Source organism: Lepisma saccharinum, chromosome 9 (genome assembly GCF_977018435.1).
Source record: "Lepisma saccharinum chromosome 9, izLepSacc3.1, whole genome shotgun sequence".
Lineage (NCBI taxonomy): Eukaryota > Metazoa > Arthropoda > Insecta > Zygentoma > Lepismatidae > Lepisma > Lepisma saccharinum.
In genome coordinates, this window is record NC_139237.1 from 41,982,738 (window position 1) to 41,999,873 (window position 17,136).

Below are 17,136 nucleotides of genomic sequence, written 5' to 3' on the forward strand. Positions count from 1 at the left end.
CATGGCGAAGTTAAGGCTTTGTAGCCATTTCTACCACTTAAACATGTTTACAACGAATTTTTAACATATGAAAATTAGAAAACAATAATACCTAATACATACATAAAAAGTTAAATATTGGAAACAAAGAAAGAAAAATATAAAGTTACAAACAGCTATTTCAGAAGAACATGTCACTTTCGTTTATTCTTTTTGAAGGTTTATTTCTTTGCCAATTCACACTAACATTTAGTGTATGTATATAATAATTACATAGTTGTAGACATAAGTACAGTAGAGCGTCGATTATCCGAAGTAATTGGGGGGACATGGGTGTTCGGAAAACTGGTTTGTTCGGATAATCGAACTGTACATGTTTATTTGCCAAAAAGAAGTACTGTACAGTAAATTTATTCATAAAAACAGGCATCTCTTTAAGTATGTATTACAAAGTAACGTACAAAGGCAACTTTAGTAGGAATATATAGTATGTGGTACAGTTTATTAAACAAAAATATGTACATATTACATACGCATTTTGCATGAACAATATACACAGTACACAAAATTAACGTTTAAAAAAATCCTTTATTTTGGTCTGTCTAAGCAAGCCTAGATGCTTACGAGCAGCTAAGTCACGTACTTTTTTCATTACAGATATCTGAAAGTGAGCGAGTACACAGTTCGGTTAAGCGGTCGTTCGGTTGACCGACGTTCGGATAATCGACGCTCTACTGTATTTCTTATCATAATTACTATTAACAAGATATTATATGAATAACTAATCATATTTCAAGGATTCTCACATTTTCACTTACAAAAACCTTTATTTTAATTTTATTTCAATACAAATTACAGGAAATATTAAGGTGTACATTTCTTAAATTTTGCCAAAGTTCTAATGTCACTGATTGGCACGAAAACAAAAATACTATTACAAACAACAGCTGGAAGAATGTCAACTTGTATTATTTAAAACTACATCATACACATTTATGAATTGTGTCAAATTTTTACTGATCTTACATCATTTTGACAGGAAGACAATAACGTTAACCAAAATAACTAACTCTTGACAAACAAGCACACTGGACACATAAAGTACCTATTTCTGACAAAAATTTATAGCTCTTGAAGACAAAGTTCAAGTTGACTACATGTAACTACAAAAAAAACTTCAATTTTTTTTTTTAAAAAAAGCGGCCGGTATTGTTGTGCGTCCTTAGTGAGCGTGTAAAAAAATCCAAACCTTCATCTAAATACACACAAAAAGTCAGTATGGCATACTACATACTCATTGCGAACATATAAAGATACTACAGAGCTGAAATAACAGGTAAAATAGCATGAGAGTGAGTGAAACGTGATAGAAGAAAAATGCTGGGCTGCTGTGATTGCAACAGAATGATACGAGAAATGGAAAGACTGAAACTGGAGCTATCGTCTAAAGACGAAATCATAAAACGTGGACAGAAGTAGTCAAGGGTAATGTAAACTAAAAAACACTAATGAATTTGTGTACCAGCACAAACGGACAAAACTACAAGGTATCAAACCAATTTATACATCGAAATCCATATGAGGTACTATACAATGCAGAAGCTAACCCCCCAACAACAAAATCTGTCAACTTAACCAGGCCAAGCAAAAAGAAAGTGGTAATGAAACTGGTAAACTCAAAAAGCAAAACAAATTTAAATCAAATAAACAGTTCAAAGGCAAGGTCTTAATTTTAGGTGATAGCCATAGTCGTGATATTGTATCAAAAATGTCAGAAAAATGCAATAATTACGAAATAACTGGATATACTAAACCAGGGGCTCCACTGAATGAAGTAGTGAAATCAGCAGCTTCCATGTGCAAGAACTACAGAAGCAAAGACTGTGTAATCATAATGGGTGGATCAAACGATGTCGCCAAAAACGAGGCAAAACATGTGATACCAGTGCTAAAAAAAAGTGTACAAAACACAAATGTACAGAAGTTCCACATAGGTATGATCTCATTCCAACCTCTTGTGTAAATATGGAAATGTGTGTATATATATATATATATATATATATATATATATATATATATATATATATATATATATATATATATATATATATGTGTACATAATGCCATAGCAGATGAAGCGAACATTGAATATAAATAACAAATTTTTAGCCAATTTATCTCAAGAAAATAACATTGAGCATGCATTTATTCTCTTTTATTTATACGATATCTTGTATCTCATACTATCTATTATATTTTATATTATATTATGCCTATAGATGTATTCTAAATGTACATGAACAATAAGACAGTTCAAAACTTTTGTAAAGTTGAATGGATGTTAATAAATGAATGAATGAATCAATCAATCAATACAAATATTAGACACACATGCTTATGTGCATATATATATATATTCAAGATTTGTCATTAAGTTTTATAACAATATTTGCCGTAACAAGCAATTTGGTTCACTTTGAAAACTGTCTATCTTGCAAAAAAAATACCATACTTTTGTAAATCTTTGCCTGTAAACTTTAAATTTAAAAACAAGCACTACAATATGTCAAAAATAAGAATACATGAATATAACACTCAAAGAAAACAAACTTTCAAATTATATGATCTTAACAAAATGTGAAATTTTGATAAATTATTATATCATATTAAAATTGTAAAATTCCAATACTGCAATATTGCTTGAAATATAATCTCTGAAATACAAATTATTTCTGTTCTAGTAAGTCTCTTCATTAATATTTTTTCACTAATTTGGTTTTTGCGCTCTCACTGCAAGATGAATGAACTTATGTGCCTTCAATTTATCCTCAGTGCTATAATTCCTACCACACACATCACAACAAAATGGCTTCTCTGGGGTGCTATGAAGCTTCAAGTGGCATTTCAAGTTACCTTTCTGAGAAAAGCGCCTTGCACATGAATGGCATGCATATGGGCGTTCACCTGTATGCTTCCGTATATGCAGTTTGAGATCATATGAGCTGTAAAACATTTTCGAACACCATGAGCACACATGGGTTTTTGTAGGTGAAGATTCGTTCATCAGAGCAGTCAGTAGGGTTTCATCAAGAACCACAGGGTTCGGACGAGGAACGGAACTGAAAGACAAAGCACAATTTAATAGTTAGGAATGTCTGAAGTCAGGGAATGTATTTGATCAAATGCATGCATGCACACACACACACACACACACTTACATGTAATTATATATACTAACTGATTATAATCAGTGGACCTGTTGAAGACCGTAAGGATTGGAAGCCAAAAATTACAGCTTCTATTGCCTGTTTAGGTTGTGACTGACAAATACATTCCGAAAAGCTTTATCTCAGCAAGGAATATCCCTTAAGTTCTATAGGGCCTGCGACAAAAATGTCCTTATGGCCCATAAAGGTACAAACACTGTTAAAGAAGCAGGCCTTTATATACTGGGTGTCCCAGTTAAATGTAGCCCAGCTCAAAGACATTTGTCTATGAGGCAAATGGTGGCTATATTGCACCAGTAAAATGGAATAGTCCATCCATTGTAACATCAACCACGGTAGGTACAGTACACAATCAGGCACTGACGTCCCACAATTGTGACAAGTGACTGTTGATCGGAGCAGGGCTACTTTTAACTGGGACACCCTTTAAATTTCATATAACAGGAATTTTATTGATTATTGTTACTGCTGAGTTTCCTTTGAACATCACAAACTAAGTAAACAAGAACATACAAGAAGTATGTGGCACAAAAATATGAAAAATATATAAAAATATAAATATATAAAAATAAAAATCTCGTGAACTGCAAATACAACACAGAATGTTTGTGCTGGTGGGTGTGTACAAGATGTGTATTCTCCTTGGAACTGGTAAACAGGTGAAATGCAGGATACCTTTAGAAAGTGCATTTGTGCATCACTAGCCTACTCTTTCTCATATCAGCAGACACTGAAAATATATTGCAAAAATTGCCGAAATGGATAAACTGAACAAATATATAGTTGTTGATTGACTGAATTAGGTTATTTTACGTCCCTTTTCTGCCACATTTGACTAATCGTGATGATGAGAATGAGTGATGATATGTTAAAATTGATGAAGGGACTCAAACACCCATGCCCAGGCTAGGATCTGAACCAGGAACCAGTAGCGGCTGCTGCCTATTTGCACACTTGCACGTCCACACCTAAATAAATGTGCAATCCACTTAATTTCTATTATATCCATTCATTGAACGACATTTCTTCAAAACATCAAATGTTCCCGGGCCACATCATCTTCCATTTATATCCTTATGTCAGCGTTTCTACCTGATTTTATCGCACATGCGGCAAATGAGGTTCACATGAGGAGAATTGAAAAGTGCACACCTCCATGGTGCTGTTTTCAACGATGAGTAGAGAAAGCAGGAAGGCTCTTATGGCTTGGATGAGTGGGTTGTAAGACTCACTTTAAACAGAGACTTGAGACATAGTACCTACAGGCACGTGCTGTTCCCTCCTCGTCATGCAGTGTTGCAATCTATCCATTCCTTGCCGTGCGACTGAGTCGAGAGCAAGCCACACATCATTGCAAATTGAGGGATCTTTTTTTAGAAAGGGAAATTTCGATAATATCTTGATCACCTCACGCTGTTCCAAGCATACCATAGAAATCCGAACGAGAAAAAGGTAGGAAAATATGGGGAGGGAGAGTTGTAAACAAAATGTTGCATTGCAACAATGAGCTGTCTTTGCTTAGTATAAAGAAAGAAAGAGTGTATTTGATGACAAGTTCCGGGTGGATCTGCGAGGAAGGATGAATGTTGTGAACAAGAACAAAGAAACTCTCCTCAAGAAACAGATGTTTTGCAGTCAACGGTGGTAAAAAAGCAGAGAGAGATTATTGTTTCAGTCTGTTTTTTGAGCGTGGGATCAACAGGTTGCAAATAGCATAGAGCTTCGATATATACTCATTAGTGGCATGTGTGACAAGCATGGAATACAATGCTGTAAAATATTCATCTTAGAGACCCCGAAAACTATGGATTCCACACTAATATCAGCATTGAGACTAATACTACAGAAAAAAAGGCTTTCATCTAAAGGTTAATGACCAAAAACTTAAAATAAATGCACAATGACTCCAAATTCCTCCACTTCTTGTCACACCATTGTTTGTTTCAAGCCTACTGAAAAGTGCACCTAATCATTGCATGTGCTTTTCCATACACCTCACTTCACTTCACCTTCCTTATGTCACTACTGAAGAAAAAAAACTTTATCTGCCATTAACAGCCATCTTAGTCCACGAAGAACGATGCATATCTGGTTTGTCTTGAACTTGCCTGAATAAGTCTGTTGGTGGTAAGATTACACCTTTTGAGTCTTGTTGAGATGATAGGGAGAACAAGACAGCCCTCTGTGAAATCAAGATGGCGTGCCTCATTTTCGTTTGACAGTTTTTAAAAATTTATGTAATCCAAGTTTGCTTTACTACGTGAATACGTGGGTACTATTTCCAACCAAAAGTCCCAATTGTGCTTCAGTACGTATGTGTGTGAGGCAGGCAAACATACTCCATACAGCTTAAAAAAACAAAGTAGCTGTGGCCAAGAAGTTGCTGACATTTGTATTCATGTGTGAGTCATCCATTTTCTATGTGTCAGAACTTGCCCCTCTCTTCCAGTGAATGTTAGCTTAAAACATAAACAATCATCTTTTACACGTTTTACACAAAACATGTGCTTTTGTTTATATCTACTTCCTAGTGGGGGAAAATGAGCTCTAGATTCCAAGTTATAAAATCATTTAAAGTAATACATAATTTTCAAGTTCTGTGTTGAAAAACAATCTTGATGTTAAGACTAATACTGCAGAAAAAAGGCTTGTCGTGTAAAGGTTATTTACCAAAAACTAAAAATAACTGCACATTGACTCCAAATTCCTCCACCTTTTGTCACACCATTGTCTGTTACAAGCCTACTTTATGCTCAGATAGGGTTATAGGACTGGACCTATAGTTTAAAGTGGGATCTGAATCACTGTGGTATATGCTTCCAAACTCAGGATCAAAGTCAGGAAACGTTGATTACAAGGTTGCAGTGTTATAGAGGAGCCCAAGTTCAGAGTTCAGTATGGGCTGTTATGAGCTTTTACTTTTGAGATCCCCACCCCCATTCTGTCAGAAACAAAAGTCGTTAACATGCGAAGAGAAAATAATAAATATGCAAAAAGGAGAGGAAATGTAAGGTTTTGATGGTCTATACCTTCTTTTACAATTCAGAACATTCAAAAAATGCACTTTCCTTTCTTATGTAGAGTGCGAATTGGGGAGTTAAAAATAACAGCCTTCTGCCTGTTGCCACTCACTGCAAACACGTGTTGGGAAGAGGGAAGGGGGGTGGGGAATGGCCAGGCAAAAGTTTGTGAATAGGCATCCGTCTTGGAGCCAGGTCAAGAAATTTATTATTTGTGTGTGCGCTTTCTCGTTTTGGGGAATTTTTATCTGAAAACAGGTATATTGTATGCATTGGCGGATCTAGCGGGAACACCCCCGGTTCACTTACTCTTCCCAAAGGATGACTAACTATTATAAAAAAGTATTGATAGCATTATATTAAAAGAACATAAAATGATCAAGCAGTTCTTTTCCAGATAGTAAAGTTTGACACAAATGCATAAATAGGGAATAGATTTATGAGATACCTAAGTAAATTTAATCCGGGACTTGTTGCTTGCAAAGCAATAACGTTAACTGATAGACACAAAGCGAGAGCATTTTAGATTGAATATTTCCAATGTCTATTTCTTTCTTTCTGTAATCATTATTCACACAAATACAACAGAACTTCATCTATTTCACACCTCTAGTAACTGATTGAGTTTTGAATCCAATTTTCTGCACAGATATGTTAATTGGGACTGGACCTACGGTTTTATGTGAGATACGAACCACTATATGCTTCCACCGGGTATTGAACCCTAATCCCTTAATTAAAATACGACGACCGAGGGGGATTTGCCTTGGTGTATGCCGATATTATAATGAACACTGTTCCGTTTCAAATGAGACAGTGCACCAAAAAATGTGAAAGAGGCCACCCCGATGGCGCAGTGGTAACTTCGTCGGCTCGTAATCAAAGGGTCCCGGGTTTGATACCTGTTGGAGACACATAGTGGTTCGGATCCCAATTTAAACTGTAGGTCCAGTTCCGATTTGCCTTTCTGTGCATAAAGGAAAGAAAAACACTGCCGACGCATGTGATAAAATAGAGAGCAAGACGTATGAAAAGTATATTCGGAAACAGTTATTTTCAAATCTTCCTCCATGGACCGTCATTATTCTGGACTAACAGCTGCAAGAATGAACAGCTTCCCACCAAGTCATGCATTCTTGTATGTTCCTGGTCAAAGCAAACTATTGTAGGTGCCAGCACCCGTGTTGTGACCCTACGCTTTTGATGGGCAATTGTTCTCCCATTTAAATACATTGGGAATTTGATGCTGAACGTGCTGCTATTACATTAAATTGCAAGTTTAATTTCATCTTAACATCGGAAATTATGTCGGAACATCAGTGCTGTGAAACTAAGAATTTTAATAAGACGATCGTCAATAACAGAAAAGATATCGGAACTAAAAAAAGCCTTAAAATTTGCACAGCACTTGTTTACGTCACTTTGAATTTTCACAATTTAAGTGCTTTATTCTTGTGAATCTGGTAAAGAATAATACATAATAATTCCACGCGACTGCACTTTTTTATAGCTAGTTGTTATTAATACCCGACTCATTTGTTTACGTGATATCATACTTTTCCTCATGGCTAATAAATTTGGTTCTCTATTTTATACATACACATTTATCGAGAAGAATAGTTATTACAAAAAATATGTTACATTCTGTTTCATATTTCGCAAAATCTAGGGCTCTCTTATTTACAGGAATTATAATTTTAAAAGGATGAAAATACGAGGGGGGAATGTCTGCTTAATAAAAAGAAAACATATGTTAATATTAAGTTATTGGATAGGGCATAGTGTATAATAATAAATGTTATGCGCTTATCCACTTAATACATTTTCTCTTTGTAATTTGGGAAGTTTCTCCGATTCCTACTCCCGCCATTGAATTGCACATACTCGCAAGTTGCAACAAGAGGAAACATAAAAGCGTAGTGCAAATATCTATTTTTTTAAATTATAGACCCATGGCAGCTAGGGTTGACCAAAATAACGTCAAGTTTAGTGCTCTTTGTGCATAAATATACTGTTCAGGAGAATGTAATTTTCAGAAACTTATGACTTGTTACATAATCCAAAAGGTTTGCTAAACAATTTTTGTTATCGATTTACACAAGAAATTCTTACCTTCTTTGAAAATAACGTTTGAATAGCCATCCTATCGCGCTCCAATGTAAAGCTTAGGGCAAGCAGATGACAAACGAAATTATTTAGGGACACAACAGGGCTGGCGCCTCTAGTGAAAAAGTTTAGCAGTGAACAGCCCCATTGACCACTAACTTTTGTTGAGGCATGTACTACAGCAGACACTTGATGCACGCTGGAGCTTTCTTGTACTGCGCACCATGCGGCAACACTGTTCCCATAAGCCCCATACTGAACTCTTAAGTTGGGCTCACCAATACCTCATCTATGCAACTGGAGAGAACTTGAATACTTATTGCAGATATACGACGAAATATCAGTAAATTTTCAATAATTTATAAGCAATACTGCAATTTTCTTATGGCAGTTTAGAAAGTAAAATAAAAATTTACATGTATCATTTTTGAAGAATGTTTGAACACAGAGTATATTTTCTAATATAAAGCACATCTGAATAAGAAGCATATACATAATTTAAGACAGGCACATTATCAGTTACATCTATATTCTAAACATGTCCAAAAAATCATATTAATACCTGTGGCATAGCGTTATAGTATGCCCATACGCCCAGCGTTTCCAGATTTAAAATTCCAAAAATGCGTAAATGCTATAAATATAAAGTAAAACTTGACTAATTTCATATATGTTTGACCTTCATGGCATTAATAGCTATTTTTCGCGATCCGCTTGCAACGCTCCACTAACAACACTCATTCTAGCATTTTTTTCAATGCCTTTCCTGGCCGGACGCGGGGCAGGTTCAGATTAAAGGACTCTATACTCCTTGCTGTCTTTCTGGAGGGAAAGCTTGGATCTCTACAGCATGCATGCAAATGCTCTCCCGTACGCCAGCGTATGGAGCAGAGGGCTTCGTGATTGGTTCACATGACCCTTCCTGCCTTCTGAAGCAGACGAGAGTGGTAGAATTCCTACCCGGTTCTTCGCGCTCGTGCCACTCGTGCTATGTGATGCTATAATACGCAATATTGACTGACGTAACTTTACCAAACTCAAATATACCACTTCATAATGGCCACTGCATTGTATAATTTATCGCACGAACAGCGATGTGCATTAAAAACTAAAAGATCAACACAGTTTTTGTCAAATTAGTTGGTGAAGTCCTCGTGGCAGAATTTCACCCTGTGGCTGCACTACCACTTAACCTGCAAACTATTAATTTCTTTTTTATTATTATTATTTTTTCGTTAGTATCTGTCAATGGAAATGTTTAGCATTCATTTGAAAACTCTTAACATCGAATGATCTCTGGACAAAATTATTTTAAAATGTTTATCATCATTCTCAAGATGTAATAAACAGTGGTCTGAATTATTAATCGGCACTGTTACGTCAGTTGAGTGTACTATAGTTGAATCATCCACCCACCTTCGTGTCAGAGTGTTTTGCACAGCGTGCCAAGATGACAGAGGCCCCTGATTCGAATCCCGGGGTGACCACGGGTGTTCTTTGTGAGTGTCCCTTCATCAACTTCATCAATATCATCACTCATATCCATATTCGCGATTAACCAAAAGTGGTAGAAAAGCGAAGTAAAATAAACCAAATCAATCAGTAGTTGGATCACCCACAACAATGACGTCTACTGTTATTCAGAGGCCCTTGTGATTCAGGTAGGTTTCTTAATGACTTGGTCATGCAGAAAGTTATAACAAAAAGGTATAAAACACCAGAGTTCAACACATTTGTGACATAGTGAGGCATCCAATTTTCTAGCTAAAACATGCATGGATGATGTTTTATTGAAAACCCTTGACTTCAGGCAAACAATACCTGTGGCGACTAATACCATAAGTAAATTATTAAGCAAGAAAGGGCCGACCCTTCCTTCGGACTTGGCGTTCTCACCCGAAATGCCCATGCTACGCCACTGATTAATACACTGACATATACATATGAAATAAAAATGCTGAAAAGAGTTTACATTTTTTTATGTTTATTAACTCTTTTCTCACAGATCAATGAAAGGTTGATGGACAGAGAATACAAAACACTTCAAATACAAAAACCATCAAATTTACTACTTACATAATAGTCTACAAACGGAATACATTATTATGTGTCTGTGTGTATACATTGATCACATAATTCTATTAATTCACTCCAACTCTTTTGTTATTATGCCTTTGCAGTGAAACATTTTTAATTCCAAAACATAAATCTACAATTTTCTACTTTTTTATATTTCTTAAACAATCTTTGGTTTCAATGCTAATGTGTTAACATCATACTACTGATATATTGTCCACATGACAGTACAGTCCACTAGATAATGAATGTAATGAATTCTTTGTTCTTATTTTTAATAGTTTTTAAGCTTCAAGAATGTCCATATAATGGGAACAAAACAGTTAAAGCATGTTGCGTTTCTGCATGCTTCTTTTCTTGGTTTTTGAACATAAGTTATACATATTTTTAAAAAGAACAATTGTTAATATCAATAGTAATTGGTTATTAATAGAAAAGTCTAAAAGAAATACAGCGTTTGAAAATGCTCAAACTAAAGAGTGTCAGAGAAGCATATACCAAATGGACCTAATTCTGAAATACGTTTCGGAAAATATAAATTTGCTATTTTATCACTGATGATGTACTCATATTGCTCCATGCATGAGCTTGTGCTCTCTCAACTTCAGTTCAGTACTGTAATTCCTGCCACACAGGTCACACGAAAATGGCTTGTCTGGTGTGCTGTGAAGCTTCAAGTGACGTTGCCAAGAATTCTTGTGAGCAAAGCATCTTGTACATGAATTACATGCATAGGGCTTCTCTCCTGTATGCCTCCGTTCATGTATTTTGAGTTTATTTGGACTGCAACATAATTTAGAGCACCATGAGCACTTGTGGTTTTTCTTAATCATCAGAACATCTGCCACGTCATTGTACAAAAGCACTGGACCTTTACCAGGAATAGAGCTGAAAAAGAAAAGAAAAAAAGCATCAATAATGATACAACATATTGTCTTAATTATTATATAATGTAATTTTAATTCTCATCTCACTTAAACATTTGATAATGATTAATGGCCTGTAATGAAACTTCCATTACGTGAGAGCCACTGGTATGTCATGATAAGCTTATGATAATAAACAAGCAAATTAATGGTTAACTGTATTATTGACATCTGCCCTTTGGAATGTTATTACCGTTTATTACCGTTATTTTAGAACATATGAGAAGGCAAACTGTGTATATTTTCCACAAAATGAGGTTCTGGGACTAGCCCAGCATTTGATCAACAAGAACCTGGAGGTGAAGCTAGATTGAGTATGTTGTTGATCAGATCACTTCCAGTGTTGAAGATTGAGAATGTATGTGAAACACCTCCACACCCTGCCTGCACAGAATATGGTTTTACTTTTATTTCTTCTTAATTGATGTTTGGTTCTGAAATATTGGTTTTATTCATATTTTCTCTATCTTGAAAAGACCAGAAAATAAAAGAAAATTGTCAGCATTTAATTTTATTCACTTCAAGATAGGCATAATACAAAAATTTCAATTAGTTCAATTTAAAGTTATTTGCACATCTATTAACTCATATTACAAAGATTAATGTACATAGAATATTAAACATTACAAATAATTAGTTCACCCTTGGTTAAACATTATTAGCACTACATATCAGATACTGCTTATGTGTGTGTGTGTGTGTGTGTGTGTGTAAATTATACTGAATATTTATATTTATTAATTTAATAATGTTAACAACTCTTGTAGACCTTCGTACATCATTCAACTCAAGAATGTTCAATCCCTTTAATACGCACACTCATATGTACATGCACAATTGTACAAAACACAAACTAAAAATTCTAAAATTGAGGTGCCAAAGACTCATTTGCTTGTAACATTGCAGTTATCAGGGTGCATTACATGGAAGTGAGGTTAACTTATGAGAGCGTTCTCAAAAATTATCAGTACTTTTTACAGGAACATTTGTTTCGATTTTATTCATAAGAAAAATAAAGGTGTAAGTCATTCCCAACTTTTTATACATAATGGAAATAACTACCTTGTGTATACCTGCCGCAAAATTAGTTTGGTATTGACACTTGTGAACCACGTGTTGAAATCGGGTCTACGTCACTGTGGGAGGGTGGGTTGCTGGCATGCGAGCCAATCAAAATCTTCCCAGTGCTTCACCCAGGCCCTGGTTACCTAGCAGCAGAAAACGTTTTTCTCGGTGTTGCCGCTTATCGGGCGATTCTTCCTGCGATCAGATTTCATGTTGTTGGGAGAGGACGTGTTGTTTGTTTGTTGCGTTGCCGTACTGTGATATTTTAACCAGTCCGTTTGTTTAGTGTATTGAATTTAGAGTATTCTTTGTTGTATATAGCATGTTGTTTTAGTGTGTTATTTTTTGTACATAATTTTCTGTGTTCTGCTTGAGTGTGTCATGTGCTTGTGTGAAGAATGTCAAGCACAGGAGGCAATACTCGAGATGACAATGTACCAAAAAGGCCATGCACTAAAAGAAAAAGGAATTCTTCTCAAAGGACAAACGCGGGAGATGGTTTGTTCTGAGTGCAAATAATTTGAGCAAGAGAAAAACAATGGGGGGTCGAATCATTTCTGTAAACAAAGTTCTGGACAGGACTGCTGCTGCTTTCGGCGTGTCTAAAAACACTATTGTTACCATAGGGAAAGAAAAATATAATGTGGTAGAAATAAATAAATAAATAAATGCGAGGCTTCAAAATTGGAAACCCCAGGAAAGAAGAGGAATATCAGTAAACGCGTGACAAATTTAGATACTTTTCAGCAAGATGCTATTCTCGCCATATTTACTCTCATTATAGGAGGAAAGATCATCCCACTGTTGGGAAACTGCACGTTTCGTTGAAAGATTCGGCATTTTTTCAAGGTGGAGAAACATCTTTAAGGACAGTCATAAAATATCTGGGATTCTCATACAAAAAAAAATAAAAAAAAATAATGGACCCAAAATAAAGTATGGAGGCATATGGAGATGTGGAGGTAGAGCTCCACACATTCTCGACCTCGACCTAGGCCATATTATGGAGGTGATGCGGTGATGTGGTTCACCAACCGCATTTACCACAGGTTTGCCCCAGGTACTCACTTGGGCTGAGTTGACCCCGGAGCCACTCGGGATATTTGAAAAAGTTCCACAAACCACTGCAGGTCTCACGTGTGAAAGTCAGACGCCCCACCAGCTGGACTTTGTGCACTTCAGTTGCGGTATAATTGAAAGACGGGCAGACTTTAACGGCGACTTCGGAAAGAAATGATTATTGAAAGTGTATATACAGAATGGATTAAAAAGGTAACCTGTAAACAATTCTCGTTTCATTAATTCGTTCATGTTGTAAGGCAGATGGAAATGAATAGAAAAAGCAATAACACATTCATCATTATTGTCATCATTGTTATTCCATTTTCCTCGAAAAATAATAACACATTTCATCATTGTTGTTCCTTTTCATAACACGTTTTCCTCGACACAGCGTCAGACGGCTGCAGTGTGTACTGTACCGCATGATATGGCAACACTGTGACGTGTGTTCCTTCAGCTCTCAATACCAAACTAATTTTGCGGCAGGTATAGTATGAAGAATGCATTTAATGAAATTTCAAATTCACAACTTTTTTTTTTTTTTAAAAAAAAATTACATTTATTCAAAATACATATTTTATACTTAATTTCACTGTAGCTGTTAACCAAAATGGATGTCTAAAGGTATTCTACTGTTATCAGTTTTAAACAAAAAGCAAAGTACAGTTTGAATCAATGTTAAAGAAAGTTCTTCTGGAAACAATCTGCAGTAACACTCCAATTTCTCCCAACAGATGAACAGGGAAATATAGCATGGGATTAGGTTTAGGGAATTACTTCGTTTTTTTTCCACAGCCCCCCCCCCCCCCCTTCTTCTCAACTTTCTATAGGAAAGTGAATTCTCGACCGACCACTACTGCACTTTTGATATGGATGTCTTTACAAGAATTGGTAACTTTGAAGGGACATGTGATGGCCATACAACTCTTTACACCTTGCTGAGATTGTGAGGAATAGAAGATCTGAGTTTCTTGAAGTTTAGATCAGAACTACAATGATTCCACACAATGTTGAATAACATGTTTATAGTGGGAATTCATTTACTTTGCATTGTTCTCTTCATAGGGATAACTTTGGTTGATTTACATCAGGACCACCCCTACTGTGGCCCACAGTCACATCTGGTGCACCAAGGTGTTACGTTGCTTTCCTTAGTACTTATAACATTTTAATTTTTTGTTGAGGCATCGTCTTTGATGTAAGTAAAATGCACTATGGTCCAAAACCAATCATTCAATTGCCCTCACTGGCTTCTGCATGTAAAAAAGTTTGGGCATCCCTGGTTTACACAATATCATAGCAGTACATAAGAATTTAATGATATAAAAATTTTAAAGACATCAGTAGGATACTGGTAATAAAATTTAATTATATTGATACCTAACTCTGTACAGATCAAACACAAAATTTGAACCAGAATAATCTACATATATATTGGAAAAATGAAAGTAAGCAGATGGTCCAATGAGGTATTGCCTTAGAAAAAGGAAATAGTGTGTTTCAAAAATAGCGTACATGAATTTTGTTTTCATGTCACTATAAATACAGTAAGACCTCAATTTTACATTTTCTCAGGTGAAATGCACTTGAAAGACAAAAAAAATGTGAAATACGGGAATGTAGAATTAGAGTTTCACTGTACCAACAAATTTTCAGAATTCTGAGCTAGTTACAAAAAGTAGGGATGGAACAGATTAATTGGTCCTTTGTTGGTATTGACGGATGTAGGCATATTAGTACATTCGAAATGTCAATTTAATGCAGTGCAAAATTTTGAAACTTTGTTATTTTTTAATTACCCTGCTTGTGCAAGTAAATATTTAAATATGTAAATTTTCTCTAAGATGAATCCCATTGTAGTCATCCATGGTAACATACTTCAATCAAGAAGGTCATTGAATTATTCAAGTTGTTCATGGAATATTTGTATAATTCTATGTAGGATTGGCAGAATGTGGATTTTGATAACAGTCATTTTTTATTAATTCTTTATATATATAAAAATCCACATTGGGCCATCACTAATAGAAAGATTGGTGGCCAATTCAGATCCTTCACCAATATATACTGTATCAAACTAAACAATTTGACATATAATTTCAAATTTGTATTAATTGGCCAAAACTAAAAATAGCTACAGAACAGGAGAAAAATACTATACTACAATACAAACTGTAAGAATAATGAAACAAGCTACAATGAACAATTATTTACGTAGACACACCATTTTAGTCATGGCTGCTGCCATGTTCAGGTAATGAAAAAAGAAATAGAAAACTAAAATGCTGAAAGTTGGCAGAGAAGCAAATATAGTTTCCATTGAAAAGATTCTACTGAGAGAATCTTTTCGTCATTCGTCGCACTTCATAGTTTCTACTGTTTTTATATTATAACCAAATCTTCTCATACTTTGATCAATCCTTTTGATCATTTTGAGTAGTACAGAAAGTGCTATTGAATCATGTGATGGCATGTGTTACATTGTCTTAATTTTTAATTTATTTGTGTAATCTGCCAACATTAATTCCAATCTGATCAAGATAATCCCAAATTAGTTCTTACAAAAAAAAAAAAAATACTCTGAATCACTACTTTGCTTGATTAAATCGCATTACTGAATGTATAAGCTTATGCTCTTTCAACTTCAGCTCAGTACTGTAATTCCTGCCACACTGGTCACAACAAAATGGCTTCTCTGGGGTAGTGTGAAGCTTCAAATGACGCTTCCAAGAATTCTTGTGAGAAAATCGCCTTGAACATGAATGGCATGCATATGGCTGCTCTCCTGTATGCCTCCGTACATGTACTTTAAGATCATATGCACTGTAGAACTGTTTGGAACACCATGAGCATCTGTGACATTCCTTACGAAGAGATTCGGCCATCAGAGAATTTATCACATCTTCTGTCAGCACAACAGCTCCTGAACCACGAACAGAACTGAAAAGAAAAAAGATGAAAAAATAGGTTGTATTAATGAAGCATAAACACTACTCAATTATACTACACAGACAGAGTTTCATGGTTAATGCCCTTACCTTTGCTTCAAATTGTGCGCTGGGTAGGCGCGGTTGGCCCTATAGCGCACACGATCAGTGAACCCCCATTAATATACGATAATCACCTCGAGAATGAACAATAAACAATGTCTTTACATTTTCACATTTCGCTAAAAATTCTGCACAATAAGTCATGTATTTGTTGTGCCCGTAACACGGCGAACTCTCTTGCTGAGAAGAAACCGCGAATTGGCCACCCTGATACAGACCCTCAGTTGAACCCCCACAGGACAGCTCGTGCCATTGTGAAAGCTTCGTGCGGGAGCAGAAGCGCGAGGAGGGTATAGGACAAAATACATGGAAGATGAGATTGCAGAACCTATGTCTCCACCCAACGGTCATGCGCAGTTCGTTCTCTCGCAGAAGCCGCGGGACAAGGTTGCGTTCTCGCTGCTTCCTCCCTTCCAGTGTTGCTGTGTGCGGTTCAAGTTTGAAGCGCACTCATTACATATTCAATCTTCTCTTGTATCATTTTTGCACCGAAATTCTTGGAATAAATGCAAGATTGTGGCAGAGATGGATGAGTGGAAACAAATAAAAGCTGGACTTAGATGCGATGAATTAAAATAAAGGAGATACATTACCAAAATACCTTGTGCATCATTCAGAGGTTTTT

The 17,136-nt window shown here is 35.7% G+C and overlaps 1 protein-coding gene across 5 annotated transcripts in view; it reads right to left on the reverse strand.

The window, feature by feature from the left end:
• Positions 1–17,136, reverse strand: part of LOC145992030 (uncharacterized) — a 360,413-nt gene that overhangs the window by 81,777 nt on the left and 261,500 nt on the right. Inside the window, exon 4 of one of the 5 annotated variants that reach the window (XM_083128095.1) lies at positions 2,732–3,098. The exons of 3 other annotated variants lie outside the window; for them this stretch is intronic. In XM_083128095.1, coding sequence (XP_082984221.1) covers positions 2,747–3,098 — 352 coding nt within the window. In that variant the 3' untranslated portion in view covers positions 2,732–2,746. Of the gene's footprint in view, positions 1–2,731; positions 3,099–10,936; positions 11,297–17,136 lie in introns of those variants that run through there. One more of the 5 variants, XM_083128106.1, reaches the window with a different exon arrangement.